General features: G+C 41.7%; 1 protein-coding gene across 8 annotated transcripts; it reads left to right on the top strand.

Moving 5' to 3' along the window:
• The first annotated feature begins 8 nt into the window (after positions 1–8).
• On the top strand, positions 9–20,823 carry pcm1 (pericentriolar material 1). Of its 8 annotated transcripts, XM_042433766.1 has the most exons (41): positions 10–197; positions 561–631; positions 1,389–1,503; positions 1,807–2,055; positions 3,591–3,917; positions 5,242–5,412; positions 6,007–6,126; positions 6,419–6,605; positions 6,819–6,928; positions 7,536–7,809; positions 7,905–8,055; positions 8,407–8,619; positions 8,877–9,043; positions 9,307–9,536; positions 9,825–9,967; positions 10,101–10,230; positions 10,618–10,788; positions 10,884–11,056; positions 11,172–11,381; positions 11,473–11,749; positions 11,852–11,997; positions 12,093–12,334; positions 12,942–13,122; positions 13,219–13,523; positions 13,737–13,898; positions 14,147–14,203; positions 14,431–14,603; positions 15,544–15,675; positions 16,285–16,414; positions 16,898–17,065; positions 17,192–17,289; positions 17,488–17,622; positions 17,728–17,931; positions 18,019–18,078; positions 18,177–18,327; positions 18,940–19,088; positions 19,180–19,240; positions 19,329–19,525; positions 19,645–19,737; positions 19,838–19,961; positions 20,112–20,823. In XM_042433766.1, the coding sequence occupies exons 3-41, from the start codon at positions 1,408–1,410 to the stop codon at positions 20,135–20,137; spliced, it is 6,393 nt and encodes a 2,130-aa protein (XP_042289700.1). In that variant the 5' UTR covers positions 10–197; positions 561–631; positions 1,389–1,407; the 3' UTR covers positions 20,138–20,823. The 8 variants fall into 8 exon arrangements, with proteins under 8 accessions (XP_042289728.1, XP_042289746.1, XP_042289700.1 ...); XM_042433751.1 differs by lacking the exon at positions 561–631; XM_042433775.1 differs by lacking the exon at positions 561–631 and having other exon boundaries at positions 11–197; positions 10,887–11,056.
• The last annotated feature ends 40 nt before the right edge of the window (positions 20,824–20,863 follow it).

The raw sequence follows: 20,863 nt of genomic DNA, 5'->3' as shown, positions 1-20,863 counted from the left end.
CGGGAGTGTTTATATCAGGCCAGGGTCACGTCCATTCAAGGAGTTGTTGGTGAAAAGAGGCTTGCTGCATTTTCTGGGACCGACAAGACATTATCATTTCTCACATGGCTTTAACCAGACTCCTAGAGAATCTGTAAAGCAATCTGCAACATATGAAGTGCTCGGTTAGGACGGCTGTTTCAGTTTCACTTTGAACGGTAACATCAACGTTCACTGTATTAAACTGCAAACTAACTTGGCTAGTACCATTTTAATTAATATGCCCAAATGCCAGATATTTCGTTAGCTGTCTTCTGTTAATGTAAGCTAGACTTGTCAGTTTACAAACCCGAGCTTCAATTCTCGATGCCTGATTGAAGTTGAGCTTGGTTAACATGAGCTAAGACGCTTGTTTGTTTCAACTTTTGTGTCGAGGCATTTAAAAGTTAGCTCCGCTGTTAGCAAGCTACATAGCATTAGCCAGCAACCTGTGCAAGCTCGGTGACTCTTTGAAATCGGGCTTTGTTCGCCTTTATGATAGACACAAATAAATGTAAAGGTGATGTTCTTTTGACATTCAGCGTGTTAGCTAACTTAACGGTGCAGATCGGGGTTGCCATGGCGATTCTGGGACGGAACTAGGTCACAAATGGTAAGCTAGTAAAGTTCACCAAGAAACAAGCTACACACACTGACAATCAACGTTTGTTTGAGCTGACTACAAGCACTGTAATAATGATTATAGCTTCACACTTTGCCTGCCAAGCTAACGCAAGCTGCGGTCCCTGCGGGGAGTAGTTACAGAAGGATCGCGCTAACTCGCTGCGTGGTGGAGGGAAGGTCTCATTGTTTTTCCCCGGGAATCCGAGCGGGCCGTAAACAAGAGTCCAACGGCAGCTAACGTTAACGGACAGGGGCAGAATCACTAGCCGGTACACGATCAACGCACTGATGTTGTCGAGCTGTTCGTGACTTGGATAAGTTAACGTTAGCTAAAGTTAACTGCTCACTAAACGTGCTGTTGGTAAGAAATGACGCATTTGATGCTTTCATGTTAGCTATACAGTAGGTTCTGAAAACGTATCTGTGTTATCAGTGATAAGTGAGCAGCGTTATTAACAGAGAATTACCGTTAATAGCTAAGTAATAACATGCCAAGGAAGATACTGGGAGAAATTTGATGAACTAGCTTAAATAAGACATGTATTACTATGTCAAGTTTGCTTTCTAGCTAACGTTACAGTGTCAAGTGACTAAGAATATCTAAAGTAACGTTAGCAAGAAACTTAAAATTCTCCTCAACTGTAGCATGTTTTTTTTTTTTTTTTTAATGTAGCAAGACTTGTGTAACTTGCTTGTTGTTGTGCTATCTGTGTGATGACCAGTATGAATTTTGTTGTGAATTCCAGCAAGCTGCAAGTGGGTGACATGGCAACTGGAGGCACTCCTTTTGATGACAGTGCAGAAGAGCTGCACAACTGGACTGTAACAAATGGCAGTCTGGAAGATAGACTCAATAACATGGTATGGGCTGGTCAGAATAGCTGAATATGACAGTTGTTCATAGTGTTATATTTGAAGGGGCTTCGCAACACTTCCTGCATATATGATATACAACCAATTTCACCATAATTCTGTAATTGACACTCTTAAAACTATAAAGTATGCACTGTTCAACAAAATAAACCTCTCTTTCTAGGTGAAAAGCATAGCAAATGACCTTATTTTTGTCACCATATGTCTGATATGTACAGTAGTAGTTTATCTGGCCCCACGAAAGTAAGCACACATAATAACTAACAGTTCAAATGTTTTGTTGTTTATCAGGACTGGGGTGTGCAGCAGAAGAAAGCCAACCGATCCTCAGAGAAAAACAAGAAGAAACTGTCAGCTGCGGTGGTGGAGAGCCGCCTGACTAATGATATTTCTCCAGAGTCAACCCCTGGGGCTGGTCGCAGGAGGGCCCGCACTCCTCATTCCTTTCCTCACATCAAATACACCACCCAGATGTCTGTCCCAGACCAGGCTGAATTGGACAAGCTGCGTCAGAGGATCAATTTCACAGACCTGGATGAGGTGAAAAGCTGCTGTGCTCCATTAGAAACATTTATTGTTCCATGTGTTTCATGTGATCAATATGTTGTTCTTAATGCATGTTCCAAGAGAAGAGGGCTAGATTTTTTTTAACATGGCTTGAGTGACTAACTGGTAGTGATATGGAGGAGACAGTAGCTCCTTCTGTGGACAAAGATATCTGAAAAAGCTGATGGTTTGTCAGACACTCAAGAGAAATAACCACCCATAGCCAAGGCAACATCTTTAGTGTATTGCCAGTGTATCAGTAATATACTAGTAACTGCAGATGGCCCTACTTGTCAAGTCTCATCTTGTGGTTTTTAAATGTTTTTGTTAACACGTCCCATTTGGTGCTGTTCATTTCTGTTTGACAAGTTGTTGGCTTGCTGATCTGTTACACAATACACCACATAGTGGGTAGTGTCTCTGTAGTGCTCCTAGTATGATCTCATTGGATGTAAAATTTGACTTTAAAGGTACACTGTGGAGTTTTTACCACTACTAGTGCTATAGAGCAATGTTTTGATGAGCAGTATTGTAAGTCTCCTGCCAACATAAGTATGAGGAAACACAAGCACTGCATTGGCATGATGTTAATTTCTACTGATTGCAGATCAGTAGAAATTAAGTCTCACTTTTTACTAGTGTCATTTTTAGAATCTCATAGACGTGAAATAAAAATCTTAAGCAGTGTTTCCCCTAGAATTTTTTCAGGCCCAGCGGTACACACCGAAAAAACCCTAAAGAGACGAGGCACTCACATCACGTCAAGAGTTTCCCAGGCAATGACGCAGAGGTTGACTCACGTTTCAGAACAGTGCCGCACAGAGGCTCCCAACTGCAAATGATTATTGATTTCCAAATGATTTGATATTTGGCCTTATTTTTGGCATCAGAGAAAAGATTTTTTGGCCCAGAGGGGCCTCTCGTTGGCCCGGTGGCCCACCAGGCCTGTACAATTATAGGGGAAACACTGCTTAAGGTTTATTATGCTGTCAAACAAAGTAAAAAATTGCAGTTCTTGTTCAGCGATAAAATGCCAGTGCACTGCTGTGCTGCTCCAGCAGCCAGCAGAGGAAGCAACTGCAGAATATTTTTCATAGTTTGGTATGGAGTTGTTTGGCCGGCCTTGGTCTGCAGCGGAGCTGAAGGAGATAGAATAGCAGAGCTGTACATGGAAACAGGAGAAGAAAGTGAGAACAGTGTAAAGAGAAAGCAAGGTTGGTATTGTATTGGTGAGGCACTTCCTTGGTGGACAAAGCTGAAGTCAGAGAGAAGATGTTGTACCAGTGTAGATGGGGCATAGTTTTTACTGGACTACTGTCACATTTACTTGTGTAGCACAGGTGGTAATAACTCCTTATGTGGATGTATACAATGTGTTTTGGTCAGAAAAAAAAATGTTTTTCTACAATGAAAATTCCACCTCTCTAGGCTGGACAGTAATTAAAACCTCAATGCTTACAGTGTCTTAAGTTTTAAAAATAAAAGTCTAGAGTGGTGATTTGTCTGACTTGCATCTTCTTTTTCCTTAGAGGAGCATCGGCAGTGACTCCCAGGGGCGTGTCACAGCTGCCAACAACCAGCGCCAGTTAGCTGGAGAGAACAAGAAGCCCTACAACTTCCTACCTCTTCATGTAAATACTAACAAAAGCAAGGAGCTGCTCCCTCCCTCCTCCTCTGCCCCAGCCACCCCAGCTATTGCCAAGGAAACTAAGAAACAGAGCCCAGGATTCAGGGATACATTAACCCCTGTAGTTCCTACCAAGGAATCGTCAAGGCTCAGCCGTGGTGGCATTGAGAGAGGGCCCTCGGCGCACAGAGAATATGGGAGAGGAGATCCCAGAATAGACAGCAGCCAGGTAATGTTTAGTTTCATTGGCAATATGTTTTTCTCAGCTTTTACCTTTGTTTCATGATTGAGCATACACTTGATGCCATGTAGTCTGAGGTCTTGCTCTGGAAAACACACAGCAAGTCATATGAGAAATAAAATATTTTAATGTTTTGTGTCTGTTGAACTGTTGAAGCCTAGGTTTGTACAGTACCAATCAAAAGTTTGGACACACTTTCTCATTGAAGTGAATGGGAAGGTGTGTCCAAACTTTCGACTGTTACTGTAAGTAAATGTTTTTTTGGTCAGAATTAAGACTTAACTATACTTCGTTGTCTCTGTACAATGTCATTCTTATATGACAATGATTCTGCTATACTTGAATTAGCAGTGAGCTCAATTGCAGTAAACCAATCCCTGCTAAATCAGTACATGACAAGAGTTTTTTTTTCGAAAAAGAATATAGAAAATAACTTTATCAGCTTTTTAAAAAAGAAGTTGCTGTATGAATAACTGCATAGAACTCGAATATGTTTTGATATTGAATTGATAGTCCTGTTCAACACATCCAAATTACAGAGACAATAGGCACTGAACGTTATCTCATATCTTTTTACTTAACTTTGTTTTTGAGGGATTACTTTTTACAAATTTTAAGGTGAAGTCAGTAAAGTTAAAAGTAACATCTCTTGGAAGGCACGGGGAACTACAACACTGGCAAACATGTCTCTTCCACAACCTTTTTAAAAAAGCAAATTCCATACTGTGGTTTCTCACAAGCGTTACCAGCAAATACACAAAGAAAACTAGCCTGCCTGTTAGTAAGGCTTGATGTAACAGCAGTAATAAGCACTGATAAGCAACACTGGCACACCCCCTTTGAAATATTCTGGTTACTTTGTGCAAAAACCCAGTATAATATTGGTGTTTATTGCTTTTAATGTTTTCATTAAATTTCATTTTGTAGTTAACAACCCTGCTTTGGAGATTATTTTTTACATTTAATTTCAAGCTTGCCTCCCTGGTCGTATGTACATAGCATATGTACGTATCACTGCACTCCAGACTGCTCTGAGAAACCAAAACTAGGATGAAAGTGAGGGAGAGCTAGTGCAGCTAAAACTAGGCTGTATTTAGGGCAATTTATAAATATGCCACCCTTGGTGCCCGGTGAGTTTTGCGCCCAACCCCCTTTCTGCCCTTGTTTAGCCCAGTCTGAGCCATCGCTTCAGATGCTCGCTTACCTTTCCTTTCCTTTAGTCTCTCTCTGTCTTCTCTTTGGTTTACACCTCTGATACTCAAACCCTCACACCACCATCCCACCCCCCCCCTCTCTCTTTGTATGGTCTCAGGTGGTGAGCAAACTAGTACAGATCCGGGAGTACATCAGTAAGGCGAGCTCCATGCGGGATGACCTGGTGGAGAAGAATGACGTGCCGGCAAACGTGGAGCGCCTCTCCCATCTCATCGACCACCTCAAAGAGCAGGAGAAGTCCTATTTACGGTTCCTGCAGAAAATGCTGGTTAGTCTGTCATTTGTTTCTTTAGCTTCTCTTTAATCTTCTAGTACTGTTTTTTTCCTATTGTGTCAGACAAATGTTTACAATTTCAGTAAAATGTGTTCTTTCATATATAAGGTTGTTTCTTAGCTTATACATAGTTGAAAAGGAACCTGTTTGCCTTTTTATCTTGGCAGCGTGCCGCACATATATTATTAATTGCTGTCTTTCTGTGTGTCTCGAAACACTTCAACAGTCAGGTCATGTTTCATCTGCTTTCATCTTCTCATAAAATTAGGACATAGCATGCTACCTTCCTTTCCTGTGTAATTCTCTTTGGAATTATTGTGCCTTCATTTATTTAGTCATATTTGCAAGAAATATAAATATTTATTGAACAGATGGGTTTTTGTACTCTGTATTTCATTAGTTGATGTGTGCATGCATTCTCATGTATGGAGCATCTGGGGGAGCATATTGTCTTTTGAATAGTTTTCAGTAACTTGTTGTTGTTGTTACTTTTCATAATGGCAAACAGTTGATGAGCAAATTTTTTTCATCTACTTTTCATACTTCTTTACATTTGGCTACCTATATGTCACTCCACTGTTTCCATAGGCACGGGATACCGAGGAGGATGATGTGGGGACCCTGGACTCTGCAGTGGGCTCAGGTTCATTGGCAGAGAGCACTTCTCTTAACATTGAGGTGCGCTCTTCAGATACCTCCAATGCAACGGTTTGTACATTTATTGAGGACTGTTTTAAAAAAAATCTGCCACTTTTTACCCTTGTTCATGCTTTCTGTTGATTTGCATGTATCCAGTGTTATTGGTATCATGATGTTATTTTGTCTTTAAACTAAGCAATTTTCGTTTTTTTAAAAAATCATTGTAGGTTATTCTTTATTTGCTTTGTCAGTACCTGACAAGCCTCTTCTACCATTGCTGCTGAGTAACAGTGTAGTATTGATGTTGCTGTGTCTTGGTAGAGTCAGTCTTGGTAATGGAATGTGGGTGTGTATTCTGTAGGGCGGCAGGCCAGAAACTGTGAGAGCTGACCAGAAGGAAGAGCTGGAGAACCTGCGTAAGCAGCACGAGCTACTGAAGAAGATGCTGGAGCAGCAGGAACAGCTCAGGGCCCTGCAGGGCCGACAGGAAGCACTGATGGCCATGCAGCACAGTGCAGAACAGGCACTTGCTGTGATTGAGGACACTGGTGAGAAACACACACACACACACACAGTCACAGACATGTTCACATACTAGTATTTTTTGTGTGGATTTAAGGTAAGTCACTCACAAAATTTTTAATTGACAGAACTGTTAATAATTATTTCTGGTAAATGTATAATTTTTTAATTTAATGATTAAAACACATTAACAAACCCTCCACTATGTTTAATTCCTTTGGCATTTGGTGTTGCATTAGTTGTCACAGAAACCACAGGCAGTGTGTCAGGCCTGAGCATTACATCAGAGCTGAATGATGAATTGAACGATTTGATCCAGCGGTTCCACAACCAGCTACATGACTCTCAGGTACAGTAGTCCCTGCATCTGCATTGTCTTCTTAAATAATAACATTATGTCATTTTGGAATATTTCCTTTAATGAACTGGCTACTGACTTATGTACTCCAGTTAATTAATAATAATAAATAATAATTATTAAAGCGTGTCATAATGTCACTGTTGGTATGTTATATTTTGTTAAAAATATAAAGAATTGCATGTTACTCAGAATTGTCTCATGGAATCAAATGTTATTTGGTGTTTTACTGTAAATAAAATCTTCTAATCTTTAAAATATACAGTAGGGTCCAAAAGTCTGAGACCACTGATCTCAGACTTTTGGACCCTACTGTATGTTCTCAAGTATTTAAGATATCATGCTGTGACATCTAAAAAATGTAACTTTAAATTTATGTAGATGTAAAAACTGTGAACCACAATATCTCTGTGAGAATTTTGTCACAATACAATTAAATGGAGAGACTAAGTGATAATGTTGACATGTTCAGCCCTAATTTGTCACTCATCTGACATGCAACATTAACTTTTTTTTATTTTTTATCAAGAAATGTATCTAAACAGTTGAATGTATTAACAAAGTTTCAGTTCAAGCTGCCACTGTTTATGCCCTGCAGACTAAGGCAGTGCCAGACAACCGTCGTCAGGCAGAGAGCCTTTCCCTCTCCAGAGAAGTGTGTTGGTCCAGGGCTCCCCAGGCTGTTGGTCCACCTCCACACAGGCCCCTTCTTCACTCTGCATCTGGTCCCCACTCTGGCCTAGACACTGGGGCAACAGCTGCCAGTGCCAAACTCACAAAGCTCCAAGAACTCCAAGACAAGAAGCAAACTATGGACAAGATCCTGCAGGAGCTACATTCACTCAGAGACCAGACACTCAACAATAACTCTTGTAAGAATATTTCTCATGCATTGTTTTACAATATTCTGTGTGTGTGTGTGTGTTTTTTTTTTTTTTTTTTTAAAACTGTATGTGGTTACCCTCAGGTCGTGGCTTGTCAACACAGTGCAGTCTGAGTATGGGAGGATCCTCAGATTGTCCATCTGCTCTCTGCTCTAATGGGGCCTCAGCCTCTACTTCCTTTCATCCCTCTCTCACACAACACCAGGACAGTTCCAACTCCACAGACAAGCTCAGGTACACAAAAAAAACACAAAACACCAACCAGTTGAACAGGCGGATCAGATTTCAGCAGCAGAGTATTGTAGAATAGAGTGGGAGTGGTGTAGTATAACTTTACAGCAGGAAAATCTACTACAAATCCCTCTGTGGACTAAAATCAGTCTTTGCTGAAGTGTTCATGAACACCTGTCTCCACCCGTTTTAAGGGTGCTTTTCTGTAGGTGACCTTGCACTTTGACTTTTAATAGAAGGGGGAATTGGAAAGACAGTGTCCTGGCGTGTCACATAACCTTTTTAATTATTAACTCCAGTGAGTATTCATATTTCATTCACACATTTGTACACTCTCCCTTTGTCACCCTACAGGAAGCTAAAGGAGGTTCACAAGCGTCTGAATGAGCTGCGTGAGTTGGTTCAGTACTATGAGCAGACTTCTGATATGATGGTGGATGCAGTCAATGAAAATGTGAAGGAGGATGACGATGAGGAGGAGGAGGAGGATGAGACAGAGGACGGCTCTATGTTTGAGGCCATGTTTGACTCTGAGCAGGAGAATCGCCAGCCTGTAACTAACATCAGGTGGGTGTGTAAATACATAAAATGACAGTTTTTCTGAACAAATAATGGATTGATTGGACTTTTATCAAGAGGTTAATCATATTTAGATTGAACAGATTTTGTTAAAATGGCGAAACTATACTGAAACACTGTCAGTGGGAGGGCAAATAGGGGAAAGCTGTGTCGTCTTTGGGCTCAAGTTCAGCATTAGATTATGTGTGTGTAATTCAACTACTGGCTTTTGTGATGTATGCGTAACAGTCAGCCGATCTGTTCAGAAACCCACAGCGCAGTGGAAACTGGACAGACTTGAACAGCCTGACCAATGGGCGCAGTGTCAGGAGTAGTGCCACTAATAACCGGGATGGCAGACTCAACACTGAGTGTGAGATCAACAACCGGTCAGCAGCCAACCTCCGCAGCCTTAACATCCCCTCAGCCATAGGTACACTCATGCACACACTCATAACAGCTCACCGTTACACCTGATTGTAACAGTTCTCTTGAGTTTTCACATTGTATAACTGAATTTTTCCTTGAAAGTTAAATGGGTTTCAAATATTCTTTTCAAACTTGGCAACATTCAATCTCAGTCAATCTAGTCTAATCTAGTTTACAGTAGGCAAGAGACCCACTTTTCAATGACATAATATTACAGAGTGTTTTACGAAACGTAGATGATAATCCTATAACTTTGCTCCCATTTAGAGTGCCAGTATAATAGGGACACCCCCTATAATCAGGTGAAGGATGATGATGAGGATGAGGACGGTCTGAATAATGATCAAGGGGCACAGGCTGTAGCTCCAGACAGCGAGGCTTCGGGGTCTAGCCGGAGAAGCAGCCTTGGGAATGAAGCAGGTTTTGCCCAGAAGGTTCATCGGCAGACAGCGAAGCAGAAACTACGGCAGCTGCAGGAGCTGGTGGCCATGGTTCAGGTGAGGCAGATGACTGAATGATGATTTTCTTTAATATGACTTCACTTGTTGGATCTAACATCTTGCGTCATGTTTGGTGATTTTATTTGTGGGAGTAAGAAAAACAAAAACAAACAAAAATGGGCCCATGACTGCAGATGCCCTTGAACTGCATTAAAGTGTTTTCAGGTCTATTCTTGGTTTAACAACTGAAGCACTGTCTATCCTTCTGCATCCAGAATAGCACCTTTTTTGTGGTTAAGGCCTATTGACTCAATCTTAAGCTGAACAGTGTGTGTCTGTTTGCAGAGTGACGACACAGATGGCACAACAGCAAATGAGGACGAAGCTTTACACCAACAGCCAAATAATACTAGAGCTACCGTGGCAGGGCCACTGGGGACTGGATCTAAACAGAATCCCAGAGACCTCACACTCTCTAGCAAGGCTAGGTATGGTGTATGAAAGATCTGAAAATCCTGCCTGACAAAATTTAAAGTTTTTTCAAAAAACTTGTTTTTCAGTGTATTCTGAATATTTTGTTATCTTCTTGTTTTCATCTTTATGTCCTGGGTTGATTTACAGGGAGAAGCTGTATGAAGAGAAGCTGCGTCAGCAGAAACAGGAGCTGAAGCAACTCCATGAAGAACGCCAGAGACTCATGGAAATCCAGGGCAAGATCCAGGACCTGCAGTGGGCTTGCCCTGACCTGCAGGTATTTCACACACAAAAACACAAACACAGAGTATGCACAAAAAATAGTGATATCTAAGTCTACCCATGCACACAAATACACACAAATTGCACAACAGGTCTCCCAATAGCCCCTGCAAGCTGCCAAATGCTACTAAATATAAATATTTATGATATACAGTAATGGTCTTTGGCCTTTGCTGTTCTGTTTTAGCTATATTACAATATATTTGAATCCACTCAAGGTTCCACTTTACAAACACTGCATTCATTCTAAAACAGTCGATTGTTGAGGCTGTCTCAACTGTGCAAGGAAAGAATTAAAACTATATACAGCAGCTATTTCTTTAAATGGTTAGATGTATGTATCTGAAATATACCATTTTATCTCTTGCGGTGTCTATTCTAGTCATCTGTGTCGAGCACAGTGAGTCAGCAGGGTTTGCTAAGGAAGGTTCCAGTTGCAGCTTCCACTCCGGCTACCGTCCAGGTGTCTTCTTCCTCTGGACACAAAACCAATTCACCTGTGCTCAAACCCACTGCTCCAGAAGCAGCTACTTCTTCAGTCACTGACAACGAGGTGACACATGTCAAAATAAACAAGATCAAAACAAAACCTCTGCGTTGAGAACCCCATAGATCTGTTAACCTACCCCTCTGTTCTTCCATTACCAGCAGCTTTGGTCAGAGATGCGTCGCCACCAGATCCTGCGGGAAGAACTGCGTCAGCGCAGAAAGCACTTAGAGTCCTTGATGGCTGAACACCAGAGGCGTAGTGGTCTCTGTGACAGGCTTGAAGACCAAGAGGGACTTGCTACACCCTCACAGTCTGTCAGTAGGGATGAAAGGTAGGAGACCTATTGCTCCAGGGGCTTGTCTCATGAAGGTCCAAGTTATATACACATATTAATAATTATTCCACAAGCAGCTCAATTTTAAACCATTTTGCTGATTTGTCATTAGGACAATGGCTACTTGGGGTTCCACTCCCTGCCACCTTGATGACGTTGATGACGAGGACGATGACGATGAGGAAGAATATCGCTCAGAAATGGGTGCAGAGGAGGAAGATGAACAGGACGACTGTGCAGAGAGCAGCTCTGACGATGACATCCACATCTACTCATCCAGCAGGAACCAGCGGCCCTACAGTAACAGGAAGAATCAAGCATGGTCAGACTGCAGAATGATTTTCCTAAATATCCATTACTGATATCTGTAATCTGTCTTTTAAAATGATATGCTCACTTGTCTGTGTCTCCAGCAACCTGAAGCCTCCACCAGCCTTCTCATGTGAGAGTAGTGGGCATCCCTCTCCTCATACTAAGGCGAAGACCAAACAGCAGCAGCAGCAGCAGTCCAGAAGTTTGAACCAGTCCGTGAGCCAACATGGAGGTACAAGGCGGCAAGAGAACCTGCGCTGGGCTTCTGAGCTCTCCTTCACTGAGGGTTCATGCCACTGGCAGGAGCAGGTCAGCCAGCTGCAGAGACAGCTGGACTTCAGCACCAGCATGTGTCAGACACTCCTGCAGGACCAGCAGGTTGGTTTACCGAACACATGCACGCACAGACACTGAATGACAGTCGTAATTGACAAATGCCTCAATAAATATCATTCCTCTCCTCTCTCCCTCCTTCCACAGACGCTGTCTTATATGTTGCAAACCCTGCTGACGGGTCAGTACAGTGTGTTACCCAACAATGTGTCGTCACCACAGGTCCACCTGGTCATGCACCAGCTCAACCAGTGTTACACCCAGCTGGCTTGGCAGCAAAACAACGTACAAAGGTGAAAGCAGTAGTATAAAAAAGTACACCACTTTTTTCTATGATGTGGTTCATCTTTTTTTAAATGTTCTGTATTCTGTCACACCTGTCTTCCAGACTAAAACAGGTCCTGAATGAGCTCCTCCGCCAGCAGCAGCAGCAGCAACAGCAGCAGCAGCAGCAGCAGCAGCAGCAGCCTTCATCTTCAACAGCAGGTTGGCAGACACAGAACCAGGGCTCATCCCAGGAATCCAGCTCCTGTCCCTCAGTCTCTCCTGGTGTCTTCCTCCCCTTCTCCTCTACTCTGCATCCTCCAACCAACAACATGTCAACTGCTGCCTTATCCCCGTTCGCTCCCAGTATGACGTGCATATTTATCAGCCCTTAGGCTTGATTTTCACACAGAAAATGTCAGGAATTGCAGGCATTAGAAGCAACAGGGAGCTAAAACATCTAAATAAGAAATGATAAATGCATTCTCTGATTATGATGTGATGTAGTGTGCAAAAAACCTTCTCAGTTATTCTAAAATCAATAAAGGTACATATATTCATTGGATTTTAAAAATCCTGACAAAAATCCTCTGCAATAAAAAATTACTGTAGCTTAACTGTGCTGCTATTACTGGTATGAGTAATAATTCTCAATTTTGCGTTAATATTTTTCAAACTAATAACTCATTTCTAATAGTAATATAGGATATGTTATGAATATGAATGTGGCTTTAAGACTATCTGCTGCGCAGGCAGGCTGGACCAAAGTAATGAAGTACAGAATCTTAAATCCACTCATTTTGGTCAGTAGAAGGCATTGACCTGATATAGTAGCTCGTTGTATAAAAGATGGAGAGTTTCATCCAGAAAAGGGAGCACAGCCCTGCTGTTTCATGATTTAATTGATTTTTTTTTTTCCTATTAACACACTAACTTAAGGAAATATTATTTTTTTCTTTCTCTCACTCTGCAGGCTTTAACTTATTTCCACTCTTCCCTACTGCCATGGGCGAGTTCCCTCAGGGCGCGGCAGCTCAGGCTACCCCTGACCACCAGAAGCAGCATTTAGACCCAAACGCTTCTATCAAAACAGAGTACATGAGTTTCCCTCCTCCACTGCAGCGCTCTCCTCTTAACTCAGCTACAGACAGAGGGTATGTCATCATTTTTTCCCTAAAAAGACATTTGTATTTATTCTTGTCAACATTGCCGTTCATACTGCGTATTTATTTCCCCTATGACCCCTTCAGAACAGCTGGCTGGCTCAACACCTCCTACACAAACAACACCGTCCTGCATCACCTGTCTAAAACAGAGGAAGAGTCTCCGACTTCCTCCCCCACCCTGGCCCGCCGCCGCTCACGACCTCAAGACTTTGACCAGGCCTCACAAGAAAGCTTCAGCAGCATGCCTGATCCTGTTGATCCCACCACCATCACAAAGACTTTCAAGGCTGGACGCAAGGCCTCCGCTCAAGCCAACCTGGCCTCCCGAAGCAAGACACCAAGCAAGAGTCGCCGCAGGAGGAGCAAAGGGCACAACAAGAACAGTGAAGGTATTAAAAGCAGAGTTTAATCAACATTTCTCTGACTGTCTCATCAAAGATTTACTAGTTACCCAAAGGTAGTATTTGTGGCTTGGCAGTATTAGATTGTATTGGATTGCACACGTTTATTTTTTGGTGTCCTTCCAAGTATTTACTCTAACCAAATTAATGAGAAAATTCCTACTAGTGTTTTTATTCTTATTTTTTTGGTGCATTCCTCAGGCCATGAGAGCGACAGTGTTAGCAGCACTGCAGACTTTGTCCAGGAGAGGGCAGCCCCGCCTCGTCAGAAGGATCAGAATCAGAGTCTGTTGGACAAGTTGACTCAAGAGAAACTAGACAGCAAAACTAAGCTTGGGAACAAACGAAATGATCTCTCCTCTGGTACGGCTAAAACTACTTTTTGTGAAAGTTTTAGCACCCACCTCCACCCTGTTGTATGTTGTTGTTTTTTTTAAACATTTATTAAACTTCAACTGACTTATTTTTTCAGAATATTTTAACCATAAATATAATATCTCCTTTTTATATGATTTTTCTTCTTTTTTTTTTTTTTGCACATATTGCATGACCACATGTTTTAATTTTGGGTTAATTTAATTTGTTGTCACTTTAATTTATCTTACTCACAGCCTATGCTTGGAGAACACCCTTCCTCTCTAACAGAATTGCATGCACAGAAGCACCAGGTAAACTCACCATGCAAATCCCAGCATCATTTGGTTGTTCTGACATCACCTAAGCATCCCACGCATGGACAATTGTTGGTTATTGAACTTAAACCCAAAACTTCCAAAACTGACCTGCGTAACGGTTGCTTTGAATATTATTATCTGTTACTGTGTTGTTTTTACTCACAAATGACACGATGCAAGTATCCATCCAAATCTCTTCCTGTCAAATCTTGAAACTGCAGATGCAAGCAGCGACTTCTCTCTGTTTGAGGCGCTGAGGGAAACCATTTACTCTGAGGTGGCGACTTTGATCTCCCAGAATGAGTCCCGACCCCACTTTCTCATCGAGCTCTTCCATGAGCTGCAGCTGCTCAATACAGACTACTTACGCCAGAGAGCGCTGTATTCCCTACAGGTAAATACAGATTCATGTAACTGGCTTAGTGACCACTGCTGTCTGGATCAAATATGTTTATGCCCTTTATGTCAGGCTCAGTTTACAATAGATATTCATGCTGCTTTGCCCCTCTTTAACCATTATATTTATGTATATATATGTCAAACATGCAAAACACAATAATCATTGAGGAGAGAAACAAAAAATAATGAAAAATAAATTAAAAACACAAACAGAACGAAAAAGGAAAAGAAGAAAACTACTAATAATGTACAATTTGGTCAGACTCAAATCACAATTGCATTTTTCCAGCGCACAGCAATTGTATATTAGGCCTGGAGATAACAAAAATACACCATATTTTTCTTCTTATAGCTGAAGTTTCATATACAGTAGCACCCTAAAACTCTCCATAGATTTAGACTATTCAATATGTTTCCCACATCGTTAATTATGAACTTCCTTAGTGGCCCCCGAGTTATGTTTACTTGATATATTTCCTACCATATCAATGCTCAGGACAGAACAATATGGTAATGTGACAGGTTTTCAGACTTCTCAGTACATTTCTACACACAATAGCGGCCGCCTCGATAATTTTAGACTTGCTTGATATTTGCAAGAATCTGAATCCGAATGTCACTGCTTTCTGAGCAGACCAGACCTGCAGTAGACAATAAAAGACAAATCAGCTGAAGAGGAGGAAAAGAAGGGACTTTGGAAATGGCAGCCGCAAAAGCTAGTGGAGCTAAAGTCTGTGATTCAGCATTATTTTCTAATCTGTGTTTGTGATTTGAGGGCAGATATTATGTGAAACATTATGTATATGATGCAATTTGATTTCAAGTGGGAATTAAAAAAGGGGGGGAAAAAAAGAGCCCGGCCTTTGATATAAATGGCATGTTGCCTTGACAACATCAGTCCGTGGCACAATAGGCTCTCTTTTTGTCTCTGCCAGGACATAGTGACCAGGCATCTGGCAGAGAAGAGTGCAGCTGAGGACCAGTTGCCTCCGCTTGGCCCTGTGGCGTGGGCTGCAGGCTCTCAGTCTGAGCTCACACCCAGTGAGAGTCTGGCTACCAGTGATGCAGTAAGAGGCACATTATTGCTTCCCAGCGTGGAATTCTCACGCTGCCCATCCTTGTTTGTTCTCTTTTCTCTCATTTTTGTATTGAAGTCCTGAATGAAGTCTTTCTCTCAGTCCCTCTTGTCATCCTTTCCATCTTCATTCAGTTTTACTTTCCTCTTTTACATTTCAATACATCTTTCATCACTTTGTCTCTTACCCTTATCTCCTTTCATCTTCCCCTGCCTTGTCTCTTTTCATCGCTTCACGTCTCTCTTTATTCTGCTTTTAATTTTTCCTTTCCCCATCTTCATTGTCTTTGAATTTAACTTGACAGCAAGACTTCAGACGCCTCTCTGTAAGAAATGACCCCCGTCTCTCCACGTCTCTTCTTCCAGATCAGACATGTGTTCTTTGTTCTAGGCCAAGGTCTTCTGTGGCCTTTTTTATGTCTAAATAATGCCTTTGTTCAAGAGTGATGGATGAAATGTCTAATTTTCTATGTTATGCTGTTGTTATTTTCACATGCGATCTGTGATGAATCTCCTCCTATAATTAGGACATCCTTTGGTTTAGGAAATGTAAGATACACGCTGTGTGTTTGCCTCACAACAGAATCTCCACCTTTTTCAGGAGGTGGTGGAGAAGAACTTGAGGCTCACACAGGACACAATGAAGAAGAGGGATGATGCAGAATCTGTGGGCAATGAAAGCACCGTGTCGACCTCCTCCAACCTGGATCCGTTCGCTAAGGATGATCTCGGTAATGCATGCTAGTTATGCATGTATAAACTATTTGATTTTGGGGGGGAAAAGGAGGGGCTGAAGCTTTTAAAAACTGCATCTGAAACCTTTCCCCACATCCCAGTATTCAACTGAAATGCTTTGCTTGATGCCTTTAACTACAGCAGAGCTACTCAGGGCTGCACAGGGCTTGTCTTGGTTTACTAGCCGGTTTACACCATAGGATCAATACCGCATGGACAAACGAAATAATATTTTCAGGACTGTTAAGCAATGAACAGATGGTCTCTCATATTTCTCATATTTGGGGAACTTCAGTGAGAGATTAGATGTGAGGCCTGGCGTACTTTTGTTTGATCCTGTTGTGTAAACCTGGTTGCAGATGCATTAATATCCATTATAGTCTTCACTCTCTTGCTTCATTGATTTTTTAACTTTTTTGTATCCCCATCTCTGTCTCCTTTTGACTCCCCTCGCTCTCCTTTCTGTGCTGCTCTAATAGGCAACACGGTGATTCATTTAGACAAAGCTCTGGCCAGGATTAGGGAGTATGAGCGCATGAAGCTTAAAGTTGAGTTTAACCCCTGCAACGCCAGCACTGCAGGTGCAGGTGGCTCTGAAGTCTCAAATGCTGAACATCCTTCTGCTAACGCTGCTGAACCAGTGGAAGGTACCCAATCACATGACCCCGCCTGAGTCCTGTAGCAACACGATCACCGCCCTCCACTTTGCTGTTTTTCGTTTAGCGGAATGTCTGATTAAAATGACGTCGTTGTTTGTGTTTGTCTGTGAGCAGCAGGTGCGGCCGGTGATGTGCGCTGCCCTCAGATTGACACCCAGCAGTTGGATCGTCAGATCAAAGATATCATGACAGAAGTCATTCCCTTCCTTAAGGTATGATAACTAACACAGGGAGCTCTAGGGCGGATATGGTGATGCATTTGTGCCAGCAGAAAAATCTTAAGCTTTAATATGATGTTGAAATGAGTTGTCTTGTATTGGATTTTATTTCTTTTAGGTAGGTGCCCCTCAGTGATAGGTGCACCATCACCTTAACAGCTAAATCACTTTTTTCATGTTCCCCTTAATTAGGAGAACATGGACGAGGTGTGTTCCCTCCAGCTGCTGACATCTGTGCGGCGCATGGTCCTCACTCTCACCCAGCAGAATGACGAGAGCAAGGAGTTTGTCCGCTTCTTTCACAGACAGCTGGGAGGCATACTGCAGGTATGAACTCTGCCGATCGCAGTTTCCTCAAATGCAGGTGAAACGAGTTCAAATGATCAGCAGCAAATGATCTGATGTCTGACTCTCACTCTTTTCTTGCTCCAGGAATCTCTCAGTAAATTTGTGGGCCGTACTCTGAAGGACTGTGGGGAAGACCTCCTGGTGGAGATCTCGGAGATCCTCTTCAATGAATTGGCTTTTTTTAGGCTTATGCAAGACTTGGACAATAGCAGCAGTGTCTCTTTGGCAGCCAAACACAAAAACAAGAAGAAGGCTGAGCAATCTAGTAAAGCCAAACACAGTCTAAAGGTTAGTTGCTTGTGTTTTTGGTAATATAGTTAAAGTATGTATGAGTTAATCAGACTTATTTGAATCTCTGTTTATGCCCCCCATTAGGAAAATCTAAAAGCCGGGGGCGATGAATCAATTTCTCCAGCCTACTCAGATGAAGACAAGGTCGTCAGTAATTTTGATATTGATAATAAAACAGTCAATACAACTCACTACATCAGTAATCAGTGTTACATTAATGTCTCTCTCTCTCTCCCTTACAGGACCAAGACGAGGCCGAGCAGGACGGTGATTCTGCTTTCCAGGAGATTTACCTGCAGACAGAGACGAAGAACCGCAGGAGCAGTGATGCTTCAGAGGCTGAAGAGGAAGATGAGGATGAAGGGGATGGACAGGGAATCCCTCTGTCGATCAGTAAGTGAAAATCCTTGCCTCTGTCATCATCACTCCGTTCCAAAGAAAAATGTATAGTACTGTCAGGACATCATATTTTTGGCAGACATCTAGTTGAGTTGATTGGACAGTCGATCCCTGTCAACATGAAGCTGGCAATTCTGTTTTGCAAAGTTGTGTCAGGATGTAAAACTGAGATGTAATATCAAACAATTCACTTATAAGAAGACATATAAAAGTCATATTTCATGTTTATGCACAGTGCAAGAGGTGAGGCGAGACATGAAGGGTGACATATTACTGTTTTCTGCCTGCCGGGTTTCCACATTTTCTTTCTAAAACAAAACATATTCTTCACAGAAAGTGCTTTACCTTGTCAGAGTGAGACATTTTTATTTGAAAATATTGACTTTGAAAAACAGAAGAGGCCGGGAGAAAATGACAAATGCATCATTAAAAAAAAAAAGAATATGACCAGTAATGCAGGAAATAAGACACAAAAAGTGACTGTTAAATGAAAATATGTATCTTTACCTATCTACGTGTTTGTTCTGCCTAAATGAGATTTATTTATACATGCATGTTATGTAACATGCTTGTACATCTCATTCTTGCCTGTTGTCTTTCTTTCAGGCCTTTCCAAAGCAGAGACTCAAGCCCTGACAAACTACGGCAGTGGGGAGGATGAAAACGAGGAGGAAGAGATGGAGGAGTTTGAGGCTGGACCTGTAGATGTCCAAACCTCCTTACAGGCTACTGCTGACGGACAGGTGGAGCAGGAGGTCAGAGTGAAAGATGTATTCCGTGAAAAGTCATCGCTTACATAAACACCTTTTTATTTAGTCTGACCTGTGTTATTATGTCCTCCTTTAGGTGACATCAACAAATGAAATCCAGGAGACTCAAAGTGAACAGAGGTCTGAGAAAGATGATGGTGAGGGACTTTTTTGGTATTTTCAGCCTCTCTGTACGTCTTTTATTCCTTTGTCCTCTCACATAAACTTTTCTTTCCCCTTGTGTAGCGGAGACCAACAACAAGTCAACTGGGATTGTGGATTCCACAGAAGAAGAACATGCAACGGTGGAGGACCAGGTCCCCGAGAAGGAGAGTAAAGTTGCTGCCTCAGAGGAAAGCACTGAAGCCTCTCAGAACTTCACCAAGGAGTCAAACACCACTAGCAGCCCTGACACGGACTCTCCCGTCATGATCAATGTAGATGTAAGTCCAAGGCTGAAGATACTGGTTTAACAAAAAGCGTATTCATCCTATTATCAAGATTTTAACAAAAATAGTTGTACTTTTCAGTGGAATTAACACCTTAAACTTTATTGATGCAGGAGGTGGGCTCAGGTAACACCAGCCAGAAGTCCGATGAGGAAGACTTTGTCAAGGTGGACGACTTGCCGTTGCAGCTTACAGTCATGTGTGAGGTAACAATAAAGACTAAACTTAAACAGAAGTCAAGGTGTAAAATCCCTGTGAGAAGATCTTTATCTAACAATATACTTACTGTATGTGCTGTAACTTTAGGAGGAACTACAGAAGAGAATTGTGGAGGAGCAGCAGAATAACAACCTGTCTGTTGAAATCCTCAATGGGAACACTGAATCGCTGACTGGGCTGGTTGGAAATGCGCAGGCACTGAAGGAACCAGGTATGGATTACAATCCTTGTCATTTAGGATTACAGTTTTGTTTGTGTAGTTGCCAAAACACCTTGGCAATGTTAGCCTGGATACATCAATATATAAAAGTTTTACCCTTTTCGAGTAAATTTTGTTTTTTTTTTCTTTTGTCTTTTTCAGAAAATGTTGGTGCCCAGAGTGTGTGAAGAACTATACCGACGTCGTCTCCAAATCTACTGTTTTTTAGCAACACTATGCTTTCCACCCTAAAATCTGTTCTGGATGTATGATTGTTGATTCTTAATCTGTTAGTTTAAAAGGGTAAAGCCTCATAAAATTTGGTCACATGTTAGCAGTGACTCTCGCACACACACACACACAAAACAGATAAAAACTAAACCTCTACACATAATTAACACTTAGCTCATTTTATTTCCTGAATGTGTTATGTGGTGTGGGGTTATCTCTATGCTGCTGATCACTGACAGTTAAGCCTGTTTGAATCTTAAGTACTGAAACTCCTGTTGAGATCCGCCTTAGTCTTGGTTCTGGGATCAGTTTGACATGAGTTGTGATTTTTAATGTTTTATTTGTCTTGGCCTTACTGTTGTACAGCTCATCTTTCCTGCACTTGATTCCTAATTATAAAGAGATTACAGTAGAATGGAAGTTTAGTTGTAGCTGGCTGACTTTAGCTAATTGTCTCTCCAGCTTGAACACTTTCCTTTATATACCGTAAAGCTCCATGCTCAGACTTAACTTTTATCCCCTCAGACACACCTTTATATACTGTTCTGTTCTGTTAACGGTTAGTTTCCCATGATTTTCATGTAATTAAAATGTTGACTACGGTAATAAGTTTTAAATAATAAAATGCTGGAACTCTCAAAAATGGCTGTTGACAAATTTTGTAAATCTGTGTCATTCATCTC

Source organism: Thunnus maccoyii, chromosome 2, assembly GCF_910596095.1.
Source record: "Thunnus maccoyii chromosome 2, fThuMac1.1, whole genome shotgun sequence".
Lineage (NCBI taxonomy): Eukaryota > Metazoa > Chordata > Actinopteri > Scombriformes > Scombridae > Thunnus > Thunnus maccoyii.
The sequence above is the reverse complement of the archived record's forward strand: the minus strand, read 5'-3'. Positions and strand labels throughout refer to the sequence as shown.

Coding starts and splice junctions, on each gene's coding strand:
- pcm1 (XM_042433751.1), top strand. CDS start 1,408: ATGGCAACTGGAGGCACTCCTTTTGATGACAGTGCAGAAGAGCTGCAC. Junction 11,382..11,472: donor AACAGGAAGAATCAAGCATG/GTCAGACTGCAG, acceptor CTGTGTCTCCAG/CAACCTGAAGCCTCCACCAG. Junction 19,089..19,179: donor ACGGACAGGTGGAGCAGGAG/GTCAGAGTGAAA, acceptor GTCCTCCTTTAG/GTGACATCAACAAATGAAAT.